Source organism: Heliangelus exortis, chromosome 16 (assembly GCF_036169615.1).
Source record: "Heliangelus exortis chromosome 16, bHelExo1.hap1, whole genome shotgun sequence".
In the NCBI taxonomy this organism is placed as follows: domain Eukaryota; kingdom Metazoa; phylum Chordata; class Aves; order Apodiformes; family Trochilidae; genus Heliangelus; species Heliangelus exortis.
Genome location: NC_092437.1, coordinates 8,425,118 through 8,450,112, shown reverse-complemented (window position 1 = coordinate 8,450,112; position 24,995 = coordinate 8,425,118). Strand labels below are relative to the sequence as shown.

The following is a 24,995-nucleotide window of genomic DNA, read 5'->3' as shown; positions in this document are numbered from 1 at the left end:
GGGCGGGGGGCATCCAGGGTGAGGATGTCTGCAGGGGTCGGGGTGGGAAAGCGGAGGAGTGGGGCTGTGGAGGTGGAATGGACAAGGGAGAAGCAGGGCTGCGAGGGAAGCAATAGACTTGCACAGGGGTGGGAGCCTCCAGAGACCCCATTCAGCCTCCATTTGGTGAGGCAACCCTACCCTGTTACCCTAACTTGAGCCAAAGTTGCATGCAACCTCCTCATCTCCAGCAATCGGGCCCCTTTCTGTTGAGGTTTCCAAGATCTCCAGCAGCTTAAGGCAGCCCAGGTGCTGCCCTTACCTTTTCCAGGGTCCATGTGTCCCCTGCTCCTGCTGCCCTTCACAGACTGCTGGTAAGCCAGCAGCAGGCAGGTTTCTGGGTACATCTCATTCTGCCATCACAGGCTAACCCCTCTTAACTGGAGCACCTTTGGAAATGCCAAGTCCATCATGGACAAGGCCTCTGTTCTCCTCCTCCCTCACTTGCAATGTTTCACAGAATGGGCTCTTGCCACCTTCCCTGCTGCCAGGGCTCTCAGCTTCCCTAAGTACCCTCAGCCACATTCACCACACTGACTCTATTCATCGGCATCTTCCCCGGGTCCTTCACATGATTGCTGCAGCCCCACAACCTTCTACCCCTCTGATAGCTGCTACAACAAGCAATGACTTCACTCGTGGGTAACTGGAGATACTAAATTCATGTATTTAGTACATCTGGTCAGAAGACTGTTCCCTTGCTTACCTGTTTGTATGGTCCCCTTTATTAGTGGTGATGGCTGTCACCGGGTCTGTGAGTTTGAAAAATGCTCTTAGTCTGTAGACAGCGAAGGGAGACAAAGGCAGAAGGACCAAGATCATTTAAAAAGTATTTTGGTGCTTACTTCAACTTGTTTTCATTTCTTAAGCCTGTTAGTATAACAGCATTAACTAAATTACAAATCTGACCCTAAGTTACTATCCTATGGTCACAGAAAGTCCGTTTCATAGCACACATGAGCCAGAATCTCTACATTTAGGCTTATACCCTGTCACTTTTATCATTGATGTGGCCAGCCAACCAATAACAAACTTCTCATCACACCCTTTTGCTCCATCCTTTGCCAGTCCAGACTGCAAAAGGTTGGCCTTTCCCTGTGCTTTGAAATGAGTTTCTACACGGAGCTCCTGAAGAACCCCAGCAGCAAGTGCTGTACCAGTCCCCTCACCCCAAAGCAGGGACCGGGAGGCGCTGGAGGCACCTAATGGCGAGCAGGAACACTGCACAGCGCCCTCGGGTGAGAACGGGGAGCACGGGGATGGGCGAAAAAACTGCTGTTGTGGCTGCACGAAGGCAGGAGGGGGAACAATCAGCCTGGAGCTAGGCCTTTATGGCATTAATTTGTTCCTGGAAACTGCCAAGGGATAGGAGGGACCAGAGCTGCAAAAAGGACAGGTGATCCTGCAGATGGGATGTGCCAGGCTTTTTACTGAAGTATTTACAGAAAGAGATGGGTAGCTGGAAATACCAGCAACCCTACTGGTATATTCTCTAGATATATTTCCTGTCAAAGTGTAATTTAAATGCAGAAGGAAAAGCCATTATTCCAGATTCACAGTCACTAGATTAATGAGTGATTTCCCTGCAGTCAATGCCATACTTTAACTCAGCAGAGACTAAAAGGACAATATTTTTTCTCATTAATGCATAACATACATAGTAACACAATAGCTTCCTTAGACTAAACTATCTGAACTTTCTCCTGCACGCAGTGCCAAAACAACCAGGAATGGTGCTTTGCTGAATTTCCACAAGGGTCAGCACATGTGCATGTGCACACACGTGTGCAAGTGCTGTGACAAGGTCACAGGCTGTGTCTGTCTCCTCTGGTACGACACGATGCTGCTGCCTGACCCAATGTGGCTGCTTGCTCAGTGCAGGGACTGCTGGAGCCCATTTTGAAAAGGATCCAGTGCTCACTCTGTGGTTGAGCTGGAGACCACAGTTAAAGTCTACCTCATCTGCTGCAGCAGTTCTTAGTACTACCCGAGGCACTCGTTCTCTGTAGTTTTGTAGTGTCTGGTTCTCCAGAGGCTCTGCTGCCGCTGGGCACAGACAGGGAAGCCAGTGATTAGTGGTCTTGGCTACCAGCAGTCAGAAATGAGGCCACCCCAGAAAGCTGCAGATGGGGTTGAGCTCTTACCCTCAGGAACGTGCATAGGGAACAGAGGCTGTCGGCCACCAGGAAACATGTGCTGCTCTCTCTGAGGGCTTGATCAGTTCTGAGTTGTTTAAATGTGAAGAAAACATATATTAAATTGGTCTATTTATGTATCTATTCTAAAACAATGCTTACTGTTTGCTGGAATGCTAGCCTTTTACCATTGGACCTTCTGCTTAAAATTCATTAGAAAACCCAAATATACTTGTTGATCTTGGCTTAGCACTAAAGAGAGCTGTCATCCTTGCAGCTAGCAACACATGGAGCACAATTGGATAGCATCACTTGTACTAGCCATAAAAAGAAAAGACACGAACATGAACATTGGCCTTTTTAAGTAATTGGGGGGGGGGATTGGCAGGAGAGCATGGGGAAATTACCCCAACTTCTGCTAAATCTTTATCTGACATTAGCCTATATTTTCTGGGTTGCCAACAATCCACTAAGCATATGAAGTTTCAAATTTATCCTGATCTACTTCTAGAATCAGTATTATTCCACAAACGGGAAATGTATCTTTTGCTTTCTAAAGTGACCGTGTCATTCAAAATAGTTTCACCACTAATACATGTAGTCATAAATTTTGACACTGGCAAGGAATTAGGGTGACAAGACAGTTTCCACAGGCTCTGAGTGCACAGAGATGTGAGTTATAACACTGTACTCTGTTTGCTGTGTCAGAATCTACCAGTAGGTTGTTTTGAACAAAAATGGTGCAAATCCACAAAATACAGATCTGGCCTAAATATTAGAGGTGCATGAAACCATTAGTAGGTGCAAGCAGCTGCAGAATTCAGCTCAAATGAGAACTGTAGTTTTTGGACACCTCCAAGGGCTGAATATACCCAAAACATGCTCTGAAGACAACAATGAAAATACAACATTAAAAATTGTTTATGGTTTAGCTGTTAAAGCTACATAACTGACAAATACCACCCGTAGTCAGGAATTTTAAAAAGACATGAAGAAAAGGCAGGAAAAAATGCTAAATTTATATAGGCCATGGACACTTCAGCTCAGTACATACACTCAGAAAAAGCATCCAGCCACTCCAAATCAAAGGAAAAACCCAAAAGTGACAAACACTTCCCAATGCTTGTTTTCCACCAGGGCTGGAGTAAAAGGCTGGAATCTGCTGTCCAAAGACCAGAAATACTAGCTGTTTTCCCTAAACCTCAGTCTTTTTCATATCAGAAACACTTCCTCTCTACAAAGATTTTCCATTTATTTCTCCTTTTGCCACTGTCAAGAGGCCGACACTGCCACAGCTCCCAGCCCCTGGTGACAATTCTCTGCTTGGGTGAACAACACCCACATCAGAGATCTGGGAGTCAGCATTAACTGCTTTTTTTTTTTTTTTTTTTTTTTTTTTCTTTATTTCTTTATTTTAAAGCTGTTTTGATGAACCAAAAAAGTGCTTTGAGAACTTCAGAAAATTCTGTCTTTGGCAGCATTAACAAAAATTACAGCCACGTATACTTGCTGCAGCCTCTACAGAGAGCATAACTGGAAATGCATTGTGCTGCCATTTCAGGGAACTGGAGAATTGAAGGAGTCCTTTTCCACATACTTGGATCAGTGCTCGCCTTTGGCAGGGCTTTGCTTTAATAAACTTTAAAAGTATGTGAATACTGGCCTACCTAGGTACTAGGGGATGAGGAATCCAAAAGCAAAACTAAGAAAAGTAGTTTCTAGTGTAATAGACACTATGATTTAAGAAGTACTTAACATACTTCTTGCTGTTTAAATTTACTGCAGATGTAATTTATCGTTTACTATTTTCACTTTCTACTTATACTGTCCCATTGTATTCCCTGTACCAATAACTTCACTAATGCAAGTGATCAAATGGTGCTCTGTGCTGGAGAAAGTTTCAGATTATCTTCTCAGAAATACAGTGTCTGTGCTAATTATTATGTGGCCCACATGAAAGGTAACTTACATTTGTATCTTTAATACTGCAATAGTCTCACATTAACCTATTATTTTTTTTAACGAGAGGTAGAGAAAAGTGGATTAAAAATGCTGCACATCTATTCAGTAGCCTAAAACCCAAAGAAAAGTATGAACCAATGCTGCCTTAAAAATCTCAGTGTTCTAATGGCATATGTGACAGGCATTAGAAATTTAACAGGCAACTCAAACTTGTACATGGACTTAATCCAAATTCTTAAAAATGAGCTCAGACTGTGAGGGACTGGTTGGTTGGTCTGGAGTGTGGGGAGTGCTATTAGAGAAGAAGAAGAAAAAAAAGAGACAGAGAAGAGAAATACTCTGATACTTTCTTTGAGAGGCACACATGCTACTATTCAATTCTGGGGTCAGTTTGATTCAGAGATACTACCCCCCAATTTCAGGCTTAAAATGGTTTGGCAAGAAAGGACAATGGAAAAAATGCTCCTATCTCCATATTCCCATTAAGTTCTGTGCAAACCAAAAGAATGCACATATCATAGTTTAAAAAAATAGATTAAGCCAGTAGTGGAAAAGAAGTTCTGGGATATTATTATCCTTGGCTATTTCAAAAAAATGAATGATGAAACATTCAGTTAGAATATTGGAATGTTATAAAAGAGCATTCCAATTATGTCAGTGTCCCATCTGTGAATGTGATTCCTGCCCTATATGAAAGACTCTGGAGTAATTTGCTGTTAGCTGGTGTAACTGTGTCCTGCAGCATAGGCTTATAGGGAGAAAGGAGCTACCTTGAGAGAGGGACAAGATGACACAGGGACTCGTGGTCACCTGGTGAAAATCTCTGCCATGGATAATGTCTTGCTGACACTTGCAAAAGCACAGCTCAGAGAGCAAAGTCACTGGAGTATCTTTTCACTAGCAGGGCACTAGGCTATGCAGTCTTTATTCCCCATTCTGAGCCTGCTCTAATTGTACAAGGAGGCTGGGGCCCAAAATTATTAACACATCATTGTTTACACACCCTGCATTAATAAGACTCTTGCACTTTGTTGTGGGTGCAGAAATCCTCATAAAGACAGAAACTGATCCAAAAGTGCCATGTGCTATCAGCCTCTAGCAATTTCATGAAGCTCTTTCTCTGCAGAATGGGAGCAGATTTAGTGGCACGAAGTAAAGTTGTTGCCAGGGTCTGCTCCCATTGCCCTACGCCACCAGCAGGAGAAAGCATTTTGCCTAAGGAAAAAAAAAAAATACATGCAGGGTCTCAGGAGCATAATCTTTCTGCAATATCTCTGGGCTGAGTCATGCAATTGCTCTTTTGGCTACTGTGGTCTCGAGTATTTAATCTAAGGGAAAAAATAAAAATAAAAATAAAAAATCAGTGCCTTTCATTTTGCTCTGGGGAACAGGCAGTCTTTGGGAAAGCGGAGCTGCAGAGCAATGTCAGGAACCGCGGTAGTGGCAGTCCCAGCACTGCCTTGCGCTTTGATACGCTGCTACTCTACAGCAGGTGAGAGTGAGACCTTGTCAGCACCGAGAAGTGCAAGAAGTTTCCTGTCTTTCCCTTTCCTGCTCCCTCTGCAGCAAAATAACTTGGCGGTGTTGTGGGAGTGACTAAGAGCAGCTGAAGAGCTCAGGAGAGAGAGAGTTTTGTCTGGAGAAAGCTGAGGATACACGAAGCAGGGCAATGGCCTGATCCTAAGGCGGTATAAAGCCACTCGGAGTCTTTCTATTGGCTTGTCCGAGAATGGGAGCTCTCGGATGATCCCCTTTGGGTGTACGTGTTAATGAGTGTGTTTTGGCAGGTGCTTACGACGGCAGAAGAAAACAAATAACCTGTACTAAAGGGCTCTTCAAATGAAGCCCTACGATACCCGTCTCATCCCCCCCACAGCCCGCAAACCCCCTCCGCCGGCTCCAGGAGCGCCTGGGGCGATTCTGAGTCAGCAGCGGAGCCGGGGCGGGCGGCGGGGACGCGGTGCGGGGGGTATCTAAAACGGAGCGAGTGAATGGAAAAGCGCTTCCCTTCTCTACCTCCCGCCCCCTCTCCACTCTGCTCCCAGACCGGCAGCACTGCTGGCACCTCACCTGCTTTTCCCACCCGGCCCGCGGGGTGCAGCGTCGAGCACCCCGGGACAACGGGCAGACAGCCTGGGGAGGGGCTGCAGGGCCCGGGGGGAGCAGCGGGACTCGCCGGTCCACGGGGGCTTTGCAAGAGCTGGGCGGAAAGGGGGAACCCTCGCACGAAGCATCCTCTGCCGGTGCCCACGCGGACCCAAAAGCCCCAGTCACGGCTGTGCCCGGAGACCCCCTCCCCGTCCGCTAAACATCGCCCGGAGAGATGCCCCTTCTCCCGGTTCCGTGACAGCAGTGCACAGCTGCTGCCCCGTTCGCAGCCCCTTCCCCACTCCGGGCCGCTCCCTCCGCCGCGCCCTCCCCCACGGCCCACAGCCTCGCTCGCCGCGACGGGTGGGGACGGAGAACGCCGCGGCCCCTCTTGGGCAGCTGCACGGTAGAGCCGGGGCGGCAGCGCGGAGAACGCCGCCGCGGAGGAGGGCGATGGTTCGGGTCGGAGCGGACACGCGGGCGGGAGGCGCGGATCGGGCGCGCACCGAACGCTGACAGCGGAGCAGACTCCTCCCTCCCCTCGCCGCGCTTAACTCTTGCCTCCACCGGCACACCGCAGCTGCCGCCCCGAGCCCCCCGAACCTCCCCCCCCGGCACGGCTCGTCCCCGCCCGCACGCCCCGCGGGGCTGCCAAACCCGCCGGGATCCGCGGGCACCCCCGTTGCCAGTGCGGCCGCGGAGCCGCCGCCCCCAGCCCAGAGCTGCCGTGAGCTCCGCCGGGGCCCAGGAAACTGCCTGCGACCGCCCGAGCCCCCGACCTGGGCAGGCGGCGTAAGGGTTAAGCGGCCGGGAGGTTACTCAGCGAGACTCCTGGGGTGATGGCTTGGAAGAGGAGAATCCTTCTGGCTGAAGTTAAGAAGAGGTTTCTCCAGACAGATTTATATCGCCTTCGCGGAGCGCTTCAAACCAAGCCTAAAACCAGTCCAGTCCCTTCCCCGAGGGACCTCGCCATGAAACCCTTCCTGCCAGCCCAAAGGGCTGCCTGCGAGCGAGCTAAAATCGGCAGGATAAACCACCTGGCCTGAGGAGTGACCTGCAGAGCCCCCCAGGCAAGGGCAGCGCACAGAAGGGCACACACAGCACACAGACACACAGCGCAAGAGAGATAGCCTACCTTGATCCATAGACCTCATGATGTGGTGGTAATGTACCAGCCTGCAGGCAGCTTCTCTCTGCATCAGGAATTTAAAAAAAAATAATAAAAATTAAAAAAAAAAAATCGATAGTAAGAAAAAAAAAAAAGTAGAAAAATAATCTTCTTTAAACCATGTTCAACCAGTGCCGCCCAGACACAGGGAACCCCTCTTGCTCGCCTCCTCCGTAAGTGTTTGGAGGTGCAAAGAGGGATCCGAACTGGGCTGAGCTTGTTCCTGAAGTGAAGTCAGTTCTCTGCTCTGAGATGAGGGTTACTAGAGAGGGAAAGGCCACTTCCTTCCCTGCTCCGAGTGTTTATAGTCTTTGAATGCTGTAAAATAACGGGATTCCCTCACTGTTTCCTCCTGTTTATCCCAGTGCCATGGAAACCCCTGGATCGACTCCATCTCCCAAACTGAGGGCTTTCCTGCAAACTTCACACTCAGGAATCCATGACGTCTCCCAGCTCCGGGCCAAGGCAGCTCTGCGGCTTGCTCAGTCTGCAGCACAAGCACTTAATTGTTGAGCAGAAAGTTAGAGAGCGAGAAAGAAAGAAATATGGATGATGTTAAAAATCCCAGTGTGTGCTTTTTAAACAAAACTTTCAGGCACTGCAAAGCCTTTCAAAGCAACGGGGCTTCTGTGCAGGAGTTTTCCTCTTCCCAGCAGAGACAAGCTCGGGCTGCTGCTGCTTTTACCTCTGAATAAATCATTCAGAAAACTGAAGTCCCCAGCTTATAGTTATGTCTTTTAAATTCGGCAGCACCCTATAAATACGCATCTTGTTGCTGGCACAGGTTTTGGCTTCTAATTACCACTGGCTCAATTCTTCATACAGAAGACGAAAAGAAAAAGAAATAATCAGTTAATTTGTTTGGTGGCATTCACAGACCTCTCTCTGTTTCTATTTTTAGCTCCATTTAGAAGAGAGAGGAGCAACCCCATGGATTTCCATTGATACACGTGGAGCACAGCAAAAATGAAATAGCCAAGGAAGCCTTCGAAACCAAGACAACCCGTGTGTGTTTACATGTACTATGTATAAACAGGAAAATAAAGCAAGAGAAAACAGGAAAATAAAGACAAAGATGTCATGAACTGTGTGCTGTCTCACAACGTATAGTTTTCACCAGCATGTTAACATCTGGCTATTAATATCGCGCTGGGCTCAGTACCACCATGCAACTGGTCTTATATATATATATATAATTATTCTTTTTTTCCAAGAAAAGACCCAGGAATTTGCATGCATAAAATGCTTCTTCGGGGACCGTGATAGCTCTGCAGCCCCTCGGTGTTAGTATATAACCCCACCAAACGCCGCCCTGCACATGTGGAGCCGGGGTGGCTGCCGGGGTCAGCTGGAGCCCCGGGCAGCAGCGGGGAGTGAGTCACTGCAGAGGGACTTGGCCCGGAGCTGCACGGAGGGCTGGCTGGCACCCGCGCGACATTTCCATTTTTCACTCCCTCAGTCCCAAAATCGACTCGAAGGAGGTATCACAATCAAACTTTCTGCTTCTCGAGTTTGTTGTCCTGCAGGCTAGCAACTGCAGGCAGGCCAGGGAAACTCAGCGCACCTCACTTTCCTACCCTTGGTCATTTTTGGACGACCCGAGGTGGAAATACTTCCCCCAGCCCCACAGGCCCGTTATGCAACCAGCTGCTATCGACCCCCAAAGTGAGGGGAGCCCCGTCCTGGTCAGGCTGCGCCCCTCAGCTCCCTCCGTACAAGCCGCCCCCGCAGAGTACCCCACTCACACCCCCCCGTTTTTTAGGGAAACTCTTTTTCCCCGTCCCCGCAGAGGGTGAACACCGGGGCCTTCTGCCCCCCCAGCAGGTACACGCTTTGCCAGCATCACTCCCCCGACATTCCCCTCTTGCGAACGGCAGCGGGCTGCAGAGCAGCACCGAAAAACTGCTCCAGACACCGAAACTGCACCAGGGTACATGCACCTTTCGAGCCCCTTCGACGGCTCACTTCGAACCCACCATGTTTACGAACGAAGTCCTGCAAAATTCCCGACGCTGCTCCGGCCACGGCCTCAGGCGCATCCCAGCCCACTCCGCGCCTCCCAGCTGCTTCCCCGGGGTCACGCCGAAGCTAATTAACGCGCTTGATTGGACCCGCTATTGGTATCAGCTGAGGTCGAAAGCACCTGATTTCTTTTTCGAAACTTTAAAGAGAAACGGGTTGGTTGGTTCTTTGCTTGGAAAGCAAAGCAATTATTAATAATTACTATCATTTCACCCCTGCCACCCACACTCCTTACCCTGGCCCAGACCGGGAACCCCAGCATCACTCGATATAATTGCACTGAGAAATGCAGAGTAGGGAAGGGGCTTCAGACGAGGGGGAACACTACTGTAGAGCTGGGAAGGGGCGAGTTGGGAGGGGGCTGAGCAAAGGGAGCACTCGGGTGCAGGGGGACACACACAACCTGGGGGGGCCGAGGGCACCGGGTCGTGCCAAAGGGTATCCCAGAGCGAGCGGAGAATGGGCGACCCCGATGGAAAGCTTCGCCTCCTCCCACGCTGAGCTATAACGGGGGGAGCAGTCACAGCTCAGCGGTTATGGCACACAGGTTGGCTTCCCTAGTCTGGACCGTTTAAAAATACAATGTCTTTCTTTTAATAGCTCAGTTTGATCGGCTCCCTCTAGTTCACATGACAGGGTTTTCCTAAAATATCTTCTTCCACCAAGTTTTTTCCAACTTAAAAATGCTGAATCCTGCTACCCAAATTAAACTCAGTGCAAGGCGAAAAAAAATTTTTTTAAATAAATAAATAATGAAGTGAAAGAGGGCTGGCGGCTGCCTCCGGACTGCTAGCATTCCCCAAACCAGCATATGACACAACTGTAAGATTTCCAAGGCTTTTGGAGAGTTCAGGGAGAGAATCCTGTCCTCCACTGGCTGCAGCTTCCCCTCTGAGTTAAACTTTCCTGACGGAACCTTTCTCCATCTGGCTCCGTCTCCCAGCGCGTTGTGAGCGGCCGCGGAGGAGCAGGGGATATAGTTCAAGTCTTATATAACTCTGCAAGCTGGATGCGGGGGCAGAGACTTTCCCTAGAAACGAGAGATTTTTATATATATATAGTTATTTTTAGCTTCCTTTTTCAAAGGAAGGCCAAATACCTCCGACTTTCCTTTGCTTTCTTATTTTGGTATCACTAAGGGATTTTATTTTTGGAGTTAGGGACCTATTAATAGCTAATATTTTTAGCTATTTATTCCCTCTTTAGGAGAATACTTCCTCTTCCTTTCAGGGGCACATTTTGGACTGCATCACTACTCCCCAAAACCAGACCCTATCATGCCTATGGCACCCCGTTTGCCGAGAGGATGCCCAGCTTTTGGGAACAGGGCGCATCTCCTGGCCCCAGCCCGCTCCCTGACTCAGGAGGTAGGTTTGGAAACCGATGGTCTCCCCGTGAGCAGCCTCAGCGCCGGGCTGACAGCCCAGGAGGCTGAGCAAGCAGCTCCCTGAACGGGAGAGGAGAGCTGTGGGCGGCCGGGCAGAGCCGGCAGCCGGCCAAGGGGGCTGGGAGGAGTCGGGTCCCAGGGGGTCCTTGGTTTCCCCCGGCAGCTGCCCGCAGCATCTCCCCGCCACCAGGCAGGGCCGCTGCGTCTCCCGCTGGGGAACGAGCGCTCCCCGGCCGGCTCCGTGCTGTTCATTGGCAGCAACACCGAGACGGTTACTGTATTTTTAAAATTTCTCATGTTGTCCAGGAGATAAGACATCAAGGCTTCCTGAGGATGTGCTCTCAGGCCATCGGGGCAGCTGCCCGGAGTTTATCATCATAGACTTCATGGAGACATCTCTGTTTTCCACTTGCAAAAGGTATGTCAGGCTCACAGCAACAAGAAATGTTTTTGACAAAAGCTCCTCACCCTTCCAAAGTAAACACTCTCCTCCCCGAACCTGCCGTCGCACACAACGCTCTGCCCGGCGCAACCCCCACATAAACGTTTAAGACGTCGAACGGATCCGTGCTTAAGCATCAGCTGTACACATTGGGGCTGTGTCTTCACCGCACCTAACCAGGGGTCCCGGACGGGCCCAGTGAGGGCCGAACCCCCCCGCAGCTGCAGCTCGGCCTGCCCGAGCAGCGCCAGCCACGCAGCCCCCCGCACAGCCCCAGAGCATCCCGGCTCCACGTTACCAACTCGATCTTATTTCTGACAATGCCCTTGTCAAAACAACGTGTTCACTCACTTAATGAAGTTGCAAACGGAGTGTCTGATCTTGTAATGAGCTCAGCGTGGCCCGGGGAATCCACCCACATACAACTCTCCGAGAGTGGAACTGCTTGAATTTTTCCCATCAAAACAGTTTTTCCAAATGACAAACACTCTTTCACCTAAAATGAAAATTGGTTGAAGTTTTGTTTTGGTTTTTTTTTTTCTTCAACAAAACTCAATAAAGTGAAGGGCTATTTGTTGACTTAGAGTAGTTTTTGGTTTTTTTGTTTTGGTTTGTTTTTTTTTTAACTGGCTTTTAGTAAAAGGATTCTGTTTATGAACATTTGAAATCATTTGTACAAGTTCAGTGATTTTTTTTTTTAATTTTTATCTTTTCTTTAACAAAGGCAACTTCAGAAAACAAAACCCACAAATAAAAGCATACTGAAGAAATTGTAGAGGACAATCTCTTTCCTTCCCCCGAAAATTTCCTGTAAAGGAAAAAATAAATGTCTTTCAACTCACTCATAGAACAATAGGGCCCCACTCTCACTGTCTTTAGTCAGGCAGCTCTTGAATTAGTGTCCTCTTATGGGACCAGAAGGATGTAATTAATTCAGCTGGCCTGATACGATACCCAGGCTGTAATTTCCCGTTTCACCTACTCTGTCCCTGTCTTCTAGAAACCTGTAGGAGTGCAGGCAGGCTGTGAAGCATATCTGCAAAGCAGTTGCACAAATTCATAACTACTTGTATGTGGAAATGTCTGACATGTCCCTCATGTCAGGTTATGTGTGAAAGAAGCCCCAGAGCTGCACCTGCAGGAAAACCAACTTTAAGCCTCAGCTTCCTGAAAAACCCGTTTGTTTTTTGGTTTTTTTTTTTAGTTGTTTTTTGGTTGTTTTGTTTTGTGGGTTTGTTTTGTTTTTTGTTTGCTTGGGGTCTTTTTTTCCGTTCAGGGAAAAGCCCCAGGGCTCAGGGATCGCCCGGCCCCGCAGCATCCTCCTGCCCGCAGCATCCCGCGATCCCCCGGCCCACCGCGATTCCCACCCCGCCTCTGGGATCGAAATCACATCTCAGATCTATCCTGGTCACTTCAATTTGCAAAAAAGCGGCACTGAGTCTCGGCTAAGGAATTGCAGAGGCACGGGAATTCATCTGCATGAGAGTGAAAACAAGGCGGGATGAGTGGTCCCTGAGGTGCGGCGGAAAAGGACGCTTCTTCCCAGGACGCTTTTTTCCCCTTCCCCGCCCCCGCAGAAGGCAAACCCTGAAAAATTTCGGCTGAAAATTCGAGAGGTAACGTGTATTCCCGATATCCACTGGAGAAATAAATGCAGTCCGCTCCCCCCGGCAGCGTCACGGCGGGATGTGGGGAGGGGGCAGCCGGGGAGAGCAAGGGACGGGGAAGGTGCAGGTGGATCCTGACCTTTGCAACCACGATTCAGACCTGGCAGCTCGGAAATAAAAGCAATACTTTGGTTTACTGGATGGTAAGCGGCACTAGGTCTACTCCAAACCTGAACTGCACTTAGTGCACTCTGATTAAGCAAACTTGTGCGAAGAGGGATGTTTATACACCGTGATTTATACTTTTACCCAAACATCAAACAATGTTTTCAGGGAACACTTAAGCCCTCCAGATAGGCACTGCCCTAAAAACTACTACCAGTGACTTGGTTAACAGCTGTGATGCTTTTTGCAGCAAGTAAGCATGTAGGATAAAAATTGAAATAAAATCTTTTTGTAAAAGCAAGACTAATTAAATAAGGACTCTGAACAAGGCTATAAAAATGTTGATTTCTTGCCAAGGATATTTTCTCTTTAAGTTTATAAAACCACAGGGCTGTTTTGTTTTTTTTTCCAAGTTTTTTAAGCTAAGGTTCACAAAAAAAAAAAAAAAAAAAAAAGAAAAAAAAAAGAAAAAAAAAAAAAGCGAGAGAGAGAGAGAGAGACAGACAGCTACTTGCATTAGTCACACTTTGGAGTCAGAGAGGTGTTTCTCCATGCAGGCAAGGCAAGTAAAATACATATTACTCTTTACGCCCTTGCTTGTAGAGCTTAAGGCTCTGTAACTGCACTCACCAGGCCACACTTTGGGAAGAGAACTCCAACAAACAACCACGCCTGAAAAATGAAATTTTTTAAATTAATCCTAGATTTTTAGCCCCACCAAAAGTTGCTACCTGGGAAATTCCCATTAGGAGTTATACCCGGGTAAGATATGGTTTGTGAAGCTCCTTCCTTTTGCGTGGCACAGGAAAAAAGGGAGAGGAAGAAACTACAAGTGCTGGCCAAGACCAGGCAGTGTAGATCCACACCTCAGCTGACAGATGCCCCTGAGCTGCTCAGTCCAGTGCCCTTCCCCAGGGCTCAGGATCCTTTCCTGCCTCCTCCCTTCAGTAGAGCTGGATACAACAGAGATCTCTCTCTCCTAAATTACAGTTTTTAAAGCACCACGAGGAAATAGCTGGTCACTTTTGCACATTGCTCCCAGCTCACAATAGAGTTTGGGGGATAACTCCAAAACACATTAAGTCATGCTGTTTTCTCACTATATAAGGTAATTTTTTCACACAAGTTGGATGAATTGCAGTTTAGAGTAATATTCCTGTATCTAAAGACAGACTATAACCCACTATCAGAGCACTGACAAAATATATATAAATAAATAGCATTTATTATAGTTATGTTAGGATGTAAATGATATGAGCTAATCCAGCTAGACACCTGCACATTAGGTTCAGGATGGAAACATTGATGCAATTATTTGCTCTATCATATGATAGCTAAACTAAATAAAAATAATAAAGAAAGGTTATGCCTATTTTGAAAAAGTGGTTTTGTCCCTTTAATATCACCACCAGAGCAAGGGAATTTGATATTATATCCTGAACACAATTTATGATTCATTACTAGGGCTCTAGCCACACCCAGCAACTAATCTAGAATTTCACACATCTAATGAACTACATACTTGAAATATGTGGTCTGTAAAATCTGATTTACACTGTTGTTAAAATAGCTGGTGTTTGAAACAAAATATATTTTAAAGTATGTATTTGTGCACAAAGTTTGTTGTATGGGTTGGTTTTTTTTTCCTAAAAACCCCAAACCCGGTCATTAATTTACCCCAAAGCATATAAAACGTTCCTTACAACGTAATTTCTGGGGCAGTATTTCTTTCAGCACCTCAGATTTACCCACTATGTTTCCTCGGGAGCAACTGCATTTAGTTATACAAAGGAGTGGAAAGCCCCCACAGTGTAATTGAAGGTACTTCAGTGGATAAGTTAACTTGACAAGTCAGCTCATGATGGAGTCCAGGGTCGATAATTAGTCCTTACCTGACACCATCATAAAACCACAGCATTAGGTCAGTCCTTGCTTGGGCCATACAAGAGGTACCTTGCAATTCAAGCATGTTAGCTTTTTATTGGATGTTAACACCTGATATTTCCTCCAGGCTCTGGTTTTACTGAAGGCTTTGTGGCATTATGTTCTTCAGAGCTGGAATGGCAACAGGAGCTGAAAGAAAGAAGAGTGGGAACCAGTATAAATCACCACCCTGCACAGTATTCTGATGGTGAAAGATCACAAAAGGCACCTTGGCTGTTAGAGGAAATAGCTGTCATTCACGTGTGAAATACAAGATGTTTCTTTCTATTTGTGGTGAACACCACACCTGTAAAAATTAGTTCCACACTTCAGTAATGGGGACTTGCAAGAATTAAATTTGAACTCAAACACAACCCGAGGATTGTGTGAGGGTGTGGATGAGTGTAACGGGACAGTTTTCACCAGCCACAGGTACCACCAAGATACCAGCAAAATGCTTTTTTTTCCAATTGATTTTGGAAGGATTTTCTCCTTGTGGGTTGGTGTTGCAAGTACTAGTTTTACTTAGAAAATTTGTTTTCTGTCTCATTTCTCCCTGTATATGGGAAAGGTAAGATGCCAAAATCTGATTAGCAGAAGGTTTGAGACTTCCTAGAAACAAAATTGTGCAGCTCTGTATCAGACTTTGTGAACTCAGTTGCCTGAGAAATTCTGACACTACCTTCAGCCTAAAACGAAAACTCACTTTGGTGAATTTATGCAGATCCAGCTAAAAAGCACGAACACATCTTGACAAATAAATGAAACTATACCAAATATTGGAAAGATATGCATCTGGAGAAAGTAAAATAGATGAGGGATTGATAATATCTAACCTTGGTCTTTTAGAAATATCTTCTCAAGTTTACAGCCCAGCTGTAAGGGTGGAGAAGCTCCAAGTGCTGGTGCCACACTGTAAATAATAATTGAGAAATGGTTCTTTGGAGTTGGAGTAGTTCACAGCAGACAATGATAGTGCATGTCCTGTTTAAAACTACCCTTCCCCTTCTTCAGGGATTTAACTTACCTTGGACACAGACACATAAAGGGAAAACCAATGTTAGCTTGCAGCTTACACTTTGGGCTTGGAATAATTGTTCCAAGCTAAAAAAAAACCAAGATGGACTACTAAGTAATAAAAGCTACATTAATAAAGATCAGGATGTAACTCCTGCAGTTACATTTAAAAATTAAATTAAGAAAAAGATCTTACATGCAAGTTGACTGATTTGTAACAATACCTACATGCACAGGCAATGTGCACACGTGCATCAAAATTGAGCATGAGAACTGCTGGGGGAAAACCAGGAGGGAAAATTCAGATGGGCAGGATGGTGCTAAGGATTTCCTGGACTTGCTAACCATGAGCACAGCTCCAGCAGCAGGAGCTCTCCTCACTCACATTGCAGGCTCATGCCAAGGAAGCCTTGGCAAGAGAGTGGTTAAAATTCTGGCAGCTTTTCACGAGGGCTCTGAAATTTTACAGCTCATGGTGTGCTTGTTGTCAAACATAAGGAGAACAGGATGGAGCCTAACAGAGGGGCAGCTGGAGAGCAATAAGCATTTCCAGCAACATCTCCAGGGCACAGATCCTACCTCGTAGGGGCCAAGAAGACCACTGGCAATGCTGCTGCCCTTGTAGCAAGATGATGAGCTGCTTCACTGTCTGCTGCAGTCTAGAGGTCTCTCTTCTCTTTAACTCTTGGAACAAGATCAAAGGCAATAAAACACAGTAAGCACGAACCATTTGAGCTCCTGGTCCAAAATCAGTGCCCTGGCCTGGTTTCCTCGTGGGACTTTCCTCTTTAAAGCAAGAGCAATGGCTCTTCTTGAGCCGGTACAGGGCAGCAGCCACAGCAATGGCAGATGGAGGATACAGTGATTCCCTGGAAACCACTGCATTGGAAAAGAGATGCTGTCTGACAGAGGGAATGATGATCCTTATAAAATAATTTCTTAAAAATATTTATCTCAAATTTACAAAGGGTGCAGAGGAGTTCTGACTGAGTAGGAAGCATCCCTGCCTGTCCCGATGGCTCAGCATTAAGCAGCATCTCTTTCCATGGCATTACAGGGCTGCTGCTGGAGCAGGGAAGGTGCATTACACATCACCACATATAGTGGTCTCACTGATGAATGGCTTGTTCTCATTTTAAACAGGAGTGTCTGAATTCCATCACTGGTCAAAATGTCACATTGATGAAATCTGCCACTGTACAAAACAAATCCAAAGTGACATGTCTTAAAAACAAAAGAGCCAGCAAAGGACATAGCTGTGTCTAATAGCAGAGAAATACAATGCCTACAGCAGAGCTAAAATATGGCTTTTCTTGAGCAGATGTGCAACACTTGAGTAAATCAGTGATAAATTCTCAAGCACAGGAGACACCCACTTCCCACGTGCCCACCAAGGTGTGTGCTCTGGGAGCATTTCTGAGCTGACTATGCAGACTCTTGCAGTACAATGAATTCACCTCCACTCATGCTCTTAACTTGTATTATGGGTAGTTCTATCCTGGTAAACAAGTTTCTGGATATAGTTAAGCTACTCAGAGTGTACATTTTAAATAAAATCTGTTTCACATAAAAGGACAAATGAGAATGACTATTACCCTCATCTTTAATGCGCTAAATTCTTTTGCACAGATTGTTCTTGTTACTATTGCTTTCTGAGAGAGAATCTGAACAGCACACAATATTCCTCCTTACGTGCACAATTACAGCAAGCCAAGAGAGGGAGGCTTTAAAGTGGGAATGCAATGATTTTAAAGCCCTTTTTTGTAACCCACTTACTCAACAGCAGTTAAGCTTTGGGCCACAAAGGGAGGAAGAGCAGCAGAGGGAAGGACATTCTTCTGAAGGCCAGATCCTGCAAGCAGCTGATCATCTATAACTTTAATTGCAAGCAGCCAAAATTCAGAGATTCACCATGTGACCTAGAGAGACCCACACCACCCAGAGAGGGCCAGGAAGTGCCAGCTTGTGGCCCCAAGGAACCACAGCATCAGTGTTGATACTGACCTTAAACGGGTGCTAGACCAGGATTAACTGCTGCTAATAACTGCTGCCACACTTGGCAAAGGTTTTTTCCTTGCACTACCTTTTTGTAGCAGCAGCAAAGCTCTTTCTGCAGCCAGTTGCAGCTCACACACTCCAAAACTCACCATTTTCATGTGCAGTTGCAAAACATTTAGCACAGATGGAATTTGGATCTACAGTTTCAGTTTCAAGATGGAAGTACCTAGCAAAATGTTTCGATTGGGGATTATCAATACTCCATATAATAGCAACAGTTTTCATACTCCTAATTTAAAAACAGACATCCGGGTACTCTGTTGAATAAGGAACTTTTCCATAGGATAACAATAAGATGGGGAGAAAGTCTAATGATCAAAACAAGAATACTGTCCTGCACCTCACCCTCTGCTGTGGGCTTCAGGCACATGCCAGAGAGCACGGGCTCTCTCTGATCCCATATCCCACCTGTAAATTGGCAACAGGAGCTGTTACCTTTCTCCAGGGAAGATTTATCATGACAATGACACTTAATGCCAAGGTAATGCAAGGGAGAAGAGGGAGAGTAGGTGCAGAGCTGCTATTACTTAGAAGGCAATGGCAGAGGTCATCTCCACAGGGTCATCACCTCTCCAAATGGTTTAAAGTAAAAGGAAGCTTCTGTATGTCTTCACACAAGACATAAGGCTCAGGGGCACAGTAAGATACTCAATTACCAGTTGGCACCTATTCTTCTTTTTCTTATGTTGAGAGAAAAAAAAAAAAAAAAGGACACACTAGTGTATAATACAACCACAATTTGAAAAATAAGGCCACCGGCATTCTTTGGTAAAGCCCAGGCTGAAAACTTATCCCAGGATGCGTGATCTTCCAAAAATCTGCCAACCCCTGCAGTGTTCAAGCTTTTTGTATGACCACAGCCACATGAAGAATGAAATTAAACCCCATGGAAATCTTTGACATTTCTACTATTATGCAATGTTTGGGTGAAAAAAAAAATTGCAGAAATTCTACTTTGCTTTCCAGAGTGAGTTTAGAAAAACTATTTCTAGCTTTTTTTAATTACACATTTCACCATTAAAAAGAAACCATCCATAAATTAAAAGAACCACTAACTAGGGCTTATGTAACCCATTTAGAGTGGGAAATTGGTAACACTTGGGAGTGAAGTCTCTTACTGTAATTTCTGAAGTCTACAGCATTCATTTGATGTGTGCAAACATCACAAAACTGTTTATTTAATATTTGCACTTACCATTTTATTAAAAAGTTATTAATGAAAATGGTTAAAATGCTGGCATCTGCATCCTATAGAATCTAAAAGAAAAAATTTAACAGACTTTAATACATTTAATGATCTAAGGGCTAGTTTATCATTGCTTTAGTAAAATAGGTTAAATAGCCTCCCCAATTACAGATTTATTTTATCCAAGTTTTCTTTTTTTTTTTTTTTTAGGGTGTTTATGGCTCTATTACATTTTTGGTAGAAACTGCTGCACTGTGTTCTTAATCAGTGTTACTGAACTTCTCCCTGCAGACAGTACTCAATGTAAAACAATTGCCTCTCCCTGCCATTTCTGACCCAGAATCAGGGCAGAGAGCCCTAGCCCTGGGACTGCTGTTGTGATGAGCCAATTACTTCATCAGGAGTTCAAGTGATGAGAACATTCCGAAAATAGCTGCTCCTAAGGTTATTGCATCATTGCTTTTCCAGGAGCAGCATATATATGTTTCAAATGAAAGGCTTTTCTGCTAATTCACAGCAGTGGGTGCCAGCAGGGACAAACATCTCCCTGGTTGGGGTCGCACGAAAAATTTGCTAGGAAGATTCGACCAGAATCTTCATGAGCGAGCCATGGCTTTTGAAACTAAATTTGCAAATTACAGGACTTGTTTGAAATCCTCGGGAAAACTATCCCTGGGACTGTTTGTAGAAAAGACAGCGGCAAAGTGGCAGACCCGGGCAATTACAGCCTCCAGGTCCTCTCACCGGGGTGAGTGGGAGAGGTGGCAGGACAGGGGCAGGGCCAGCACTCTGCTCATGCCCAGCAGCAGCTTCTGTGCTCCATGGGGCTAATCCACACCATTAAATCACAATATCTTGCTGAAAAGTGGTCTTGCAAGAACTCACTGATAAAGTGAAGGGCAGCAAAAGCTTACAATAATACTTTAAAAAACAAAACCAACCAAACAAAAAACCCAACCCAAACAAAACACCAACCAAAATCCTCCCTGCCAAACCCCTGTCCTGCTGGGACAGTTAGAAAACTGTTTATAAACAACAGAAATTAATGAAGCAGGTCTACCTTTCTGACCAGCAGAAAGTACTGCTCATTTCTCAGTATGCCATGTGGCCACAATGAAACTTAACCTATATACTTACAATTCTGTAAAAATACATCTTGGACTGATCGTGCCAGGACTCACTCAGGTAGGTGATAAATGGTGTATATGGATGAAGTAAAGAAGTTGCATAAAATTTATTTTTCCACCTTGTTTTACAGCATTCCCTTTTTAAGTTCTTACACATCTGCAACATATAACTCCACAGAACAATAAATAATTGGCATTCATATGTCTCTTGAATCAAGAGTATTTACATGTTGTTTAACTAGATGACAGGTACAAAACATCAGCATCACAGTAAATATAATTTTGAACACCAGAATCCATTTCCCCAATTAAAAATTAAATTAACATTTAACTTTTAACAATTAAAAATGTTCTCAAAGGCATGTAATTACACAAGTTGTAGTAGGCAGTAGTAATGGACCATATTGGCAAAGCTGTAGAACCCAGGATTTCATGCAAATCAAAGAGTTTATTAATAATGAAATAACTACTAATAAATAAAAACTAAGACAACCCACCCAGCTCACACTGAAGATTTTAGTGGGCACTGAACTGGTCCAAGCAACTGTGGAGATGAATCAAACACCCTCTGAATAGTTGTGCTCAAAGGACTTGTGGTGGTGAGCTGCATGCAGCAGTAGTTCACAGACCTCATTTAAAGCAGTATTTCTGCAAACTAAGGGTCTATGATTCATCAGATGGTACAGCAACTCTCTTCAAAAGATAAAGCCAAAAGACAAGCTTTAGGGACTCATCGTTCCCCAGCCCAGTTCTGATAAGACCCTGCACAGATTGAAGCTGCTGCTGTTGGCTGAAGAACATTGCATTTCAGTTGCACTAAGAGCTGAGCAAAACAAATGTTTGCAAAGATAAACAAGACAAACTCAACTGGTGAAACAAATACAGAGTTAAAGAACAAGAAAAAAAATGAAGAGGGTTGTGGCACAGCTGGAATTACTGCAGAGGTGCAAGTAGAGAACAGTGCATGTCACAAAAAGTCTATGTTAGATCACCACAGCAGCAGCACAGGAGAGTTGGCTTCCCTGAAGCAGCCATGGGAATCAAGAGCTCACTGTGAGACACACACACTGCTACTTACAGCAGCACTTGGAGCACAGTCCCAAAGCACACAAGTTATATGAACTGCTATAGTACATAAACCAGAACAAAAAGAGGAATAGGAAGAACACTAAGTAAGGCTACAAACAAGATACCACATAGGAGAAGAAAACACCTCACCCGCAGTAAGCAACTGATGAGCATACCAGAGGAAAAATACTAAATTAAATTTCCAGCAGAGAATCCATTTATTCAAATGTACAGTAAGTACGAACATATGTATTAAACTTTGTTTTTAAAAACATTTAAAAATAACTTAAGAGAAAGAGATTGCAGACATAAAGTGCTGAACTTGAAAAATACAACAATTATTCCTCTTTCTTCCTGTGTGTTAGATGTCAGTTTTAATTTTCTGATTGCTTGAAAAAAAATGCAGTGTACGCCCAGACAGAAATTAATTCCTGGATTTACAACCTTGTGAAAAAAAAAAAAAGCTGCAAAATAATATAATTTGCACCCCAAAACACAGCTACAGATTACTACCAATTCCACTAAATATGTGTTCCTTATTAAAGCTATGATTCAATAAATATAACCAAAATCACAATTTACTCCCTTTCTTGGTGTAAGCTAATATTTTGCAAATATGGTCCACTCAGTGTAAACTGTATTGACTTCAGGAAACAGTGAATTCTACCATATATATGTCTCAAATATTTACATACAGTAGCATGGCACTGTTATTCTTGCAGGACATTTTACTACTGATACACACTAGATAGGGACAGGGCTTCACACAGATGTGTACTGTGATGTATTTGCCAACAGACAGAGGGACTTCTCAGTCACAAGAAGTTGACAAAAGAAATACTTGATTTTTGTATTTAAATCTACTTAAATCAAATGCTGGCCAGGGACTCCAGAACACCTGCATGGCCAGCACTACCCAGGAGTGGCAGTAAGTCACAATAAAGACAACATTAAGTATATTTTTGGCAAAGTGGCAAATTTCACACAAGACTGTTAGCCCAAATCCCCCCAACTGGGCTGTTCAGGCACTGCTTTTCCTCCATGAAACAAATTACTGAGAAGTGTTGGACTTCCAGGGCCTTTCCCAACATGACCATGTGTGTCAAATGGACAGAAATATTTATTATCATTATCACTTTTAAGGAAAAAAAAAAATAATGAAAGGTAAATATTCAAAATATTAGTAAAAAGTGAATACTAAGAATTATCTTTCCTTAGTCAGAAGGATGTTTCTGAAGTTGGTTGCTATTTATTAGGACTTCAAACAAGCCTCATCAGGCAACTGGCACAAAAGAAAAAACAGCATATTAAATTAAAGAGTGTTTGCTGTTTTTATTCCTGAAGGATTTTTGAAACATAATTATCTAAACCAAGAGGGTTTCCCCCACATGAAGTAAGGACAGGGTCATAAGGACTTGCACCTTCCACTCACCCTGCACATCCACTTTTTCTCTAAATCTACTGGAACTTGCTTCCTCTTCTCTTTGAGTCTTACTCGCAGGAAATGAGAGCAAGGAGGCAGGACAGGTTGTGCATAACATTCCCCAAAAGAATTACCACACACAGCCCACACAGGCCACAGCTATCCTAGATGTGAAAATTCAAGATGTACCACTATGGGTCAACACAGACAACAGCTCTTTTAAAACAACACTCCCATTTTCCACTGATTTTCACACCAGACCTTCCACTTGTGCTGCTTGCAACAGTGGAATGTCTCCAGCAATGGCAACAGAAGCTGCCAGTCCATTAAAGAGGTTCAGCACGGCACAGAGATGACCAGGGAACTTCTGCTTCTCTCCCCAGTGTGGCTGCCCTGACCTGGAAGGGCTGCCTTTAGAGAGAAGGGAGCTCAGGCTCTGGGCTCTGCCATTCCTGGTCCCTTCAAGCAGCCAACCAACAATGGCACCAAGCACTGCCAGCTCAGCAGTTTTTGTGATGTGGAAATGAGACAGCAAGCAACTAACTTAGCACAGACTAAACAGCCACTAGATGAGGACAGCTGCCACTAAGAGCTCATCCGTGTTTGATGTACGGACCCAATAGTAAAATGTTGACGTAATTCTGTCATTCTCCTGAGCAGCCTGAATACCTGTTTGCTCTGCTCATGGTGTTATAGTGTGGGCCAATGCTCATTATGTAAACAGAATTAATTTTTATTCTTTAAAACTAAAAATCAGTAAGTACAAATTACTCTGCACACCAGCCTAATGCCTTTGTACGAATCCCACTCCTGCCCTGTGATTTGAGTTTGGGTTTCAGCACAAAGCAAACACAAGGTTCTGAAAATCTGCCTCTCTGCAGGGAGCGTGTCATGAACAACACACACCTAGGAGTGCCTCAGCTTATTTGCAATTCTTCTTTGCAGCTTCACCCTAACAGGAAACAGATTTTGTGTAGCTGTGAGGAGCAACAGCTCTGTGACCTTTCCTTTCAGTCTCCAAGGATTCAGGACACGTCTGCCACATTGTCTGTGGAACAGTACAAGTCTCTTCTCACATTGTCGACACATTTCAAGTCTGATCAACTGCAAATTTCTTTTCCAAAGAGGATTTGCTTTAGTTTAGATAATTCTCTCCTATACAAATAAATACAGAGTAACGCTATTATGTCACCAGCTCCTTTTAACAGGAAGCACAAAAGCTAAACAAAACTGAATTTCCTCAGTTTGGACTACATTTCTCCATATTCATCAGTGGCTGGATATCTCCAAAATCACTAGGGCGACCACATTTCAACTGAAGGAAAATCTTAAACACGCTCAGATTCTCAAGTGTGTGTAGATTCGACAGGCTGGAGCCTCATTATGGAAACAGCATGCCATAAATCAGGAATCAGCTGTCAGCAGTATAGTGCATCACCTACATTAAGGGATTTCCAAGATGTAAAAAGAATGTAACTACTTGAATTGAAAAGATAAATAATATAAAAAAACCCATAACACAATGCAAGGAACAGCACAGATACTTTAAAAAACTTCAATTTGTCAAATGTAAATTCCAAGGTCAGTTAGCAGCTTTCAGATGCTTCTAACCATGCATGAGAAATCCATTGTCATTGCAGTTAAGTGCATTTGACCCCAGTTAAGTTGAACAGAAGTGAGAAGAATTGGATGAACTAAGTAGTGCCTCCATCCTGGAAAAAAATACCCTTTTATCATTAGGTTTCTGTTCATGGCAACTGTGAAGTCTTTTTTCAATAAAGCAGCATGTAATAGGGATTACCACATGATCCTTATGCAAATATTGGACGTATTTGTTATAGTAACAACTACATGATTTTGTCTCTCAGCCATGTGCAATATTTGTCTCTGGTGTGCAAAGAGAGCAGCCCTAGGATGTGAGCTTTGAATAGCTTGGGGGAGAAAACCTTCGTCTCAGGTACTTCAGGACGTAGAGGGGAAGGCAGCTCACCAGAGTGATCACGGTGACTTTCCACAAGAACGATAAAGTTGCAATGAAGTAAACATCTGTAAAAAGAAAAGAGCACAGAGCTGATGAAGATGGAAGGTATGCTCTGGGAAGACACACAGAACAGAAAGTTGATCTACCAAAGCTTCTTAACCAGCCTCACCTCCACCATATGATTCCTGGTTCCTCAC

The 24,995-nt window shown here is 44.8% G+C and overlaps 2 protein-coding genes and 1 long non-coding RNA gene across 3 annotated transcripts in view; all 3 read right to left on the bottom strand.

The window, feature by feature from the left end:
• NFATC2 (nuclear factor of activated T cells 2) overlaps positions 1 to 9,441 on the bottom strand; it is a 94,347-nt gene extending 84,906 nt beyond the window's left edge. Inside the window, exons 1-2 of the mRNA XM_071760011.1 lie at positions 9,369 to 9,441; positions 7,360 to 7,417 (exon numbers count right to left, since the gene is read on the bottom strand). The gene's annotated coding sequence lies outside the window, so the exon portion shown is untranslated. The remainder of the gene's footprint in view (positions 1 to 7,359; positions 7,418 to 9,368) is intronic.
• A 2,409-nt stretch (positions 9,442 to 11,850) lies between these two features.
• Positions 11,851 to 18,443, bottom strand: LOC139803675 (uncharacterized). The gene is made up of 3 exons (XR_011729108.1): positions 15,775 to 18,443; positions 14,908 to 15,088; positions 11,851 to 12,051 (listed from the first exon to the last, which is right to left on the bottom strand). It is a non-coding gene; the product is annotated as an uncharacterized lncRNA (long non-coding RNA).
• Positions 18,444 to 20,409: 1,966 nt separating this feature from the next.
• ATP9A (ATPase phospholipid transporting 9A (putative)) overlaps positions 20,410 to 24,995 on the bottom strand; it is a 58,732-nt gene continuing 54,146 nt past the window's right edge. The window contains exon 28 of the mRNA XM_071760008.1: positions 20,410 to 24,863. Within this exon, the coding sequence (XP_071616109.1) occupies positions 24,727 to 24,863 (137 nt within the window). The 3' untranslated portion in view covers positions 20,410 to 24,726. The remainder of the gene's footprint in view (positions 24,864 to 24,995) is intronic.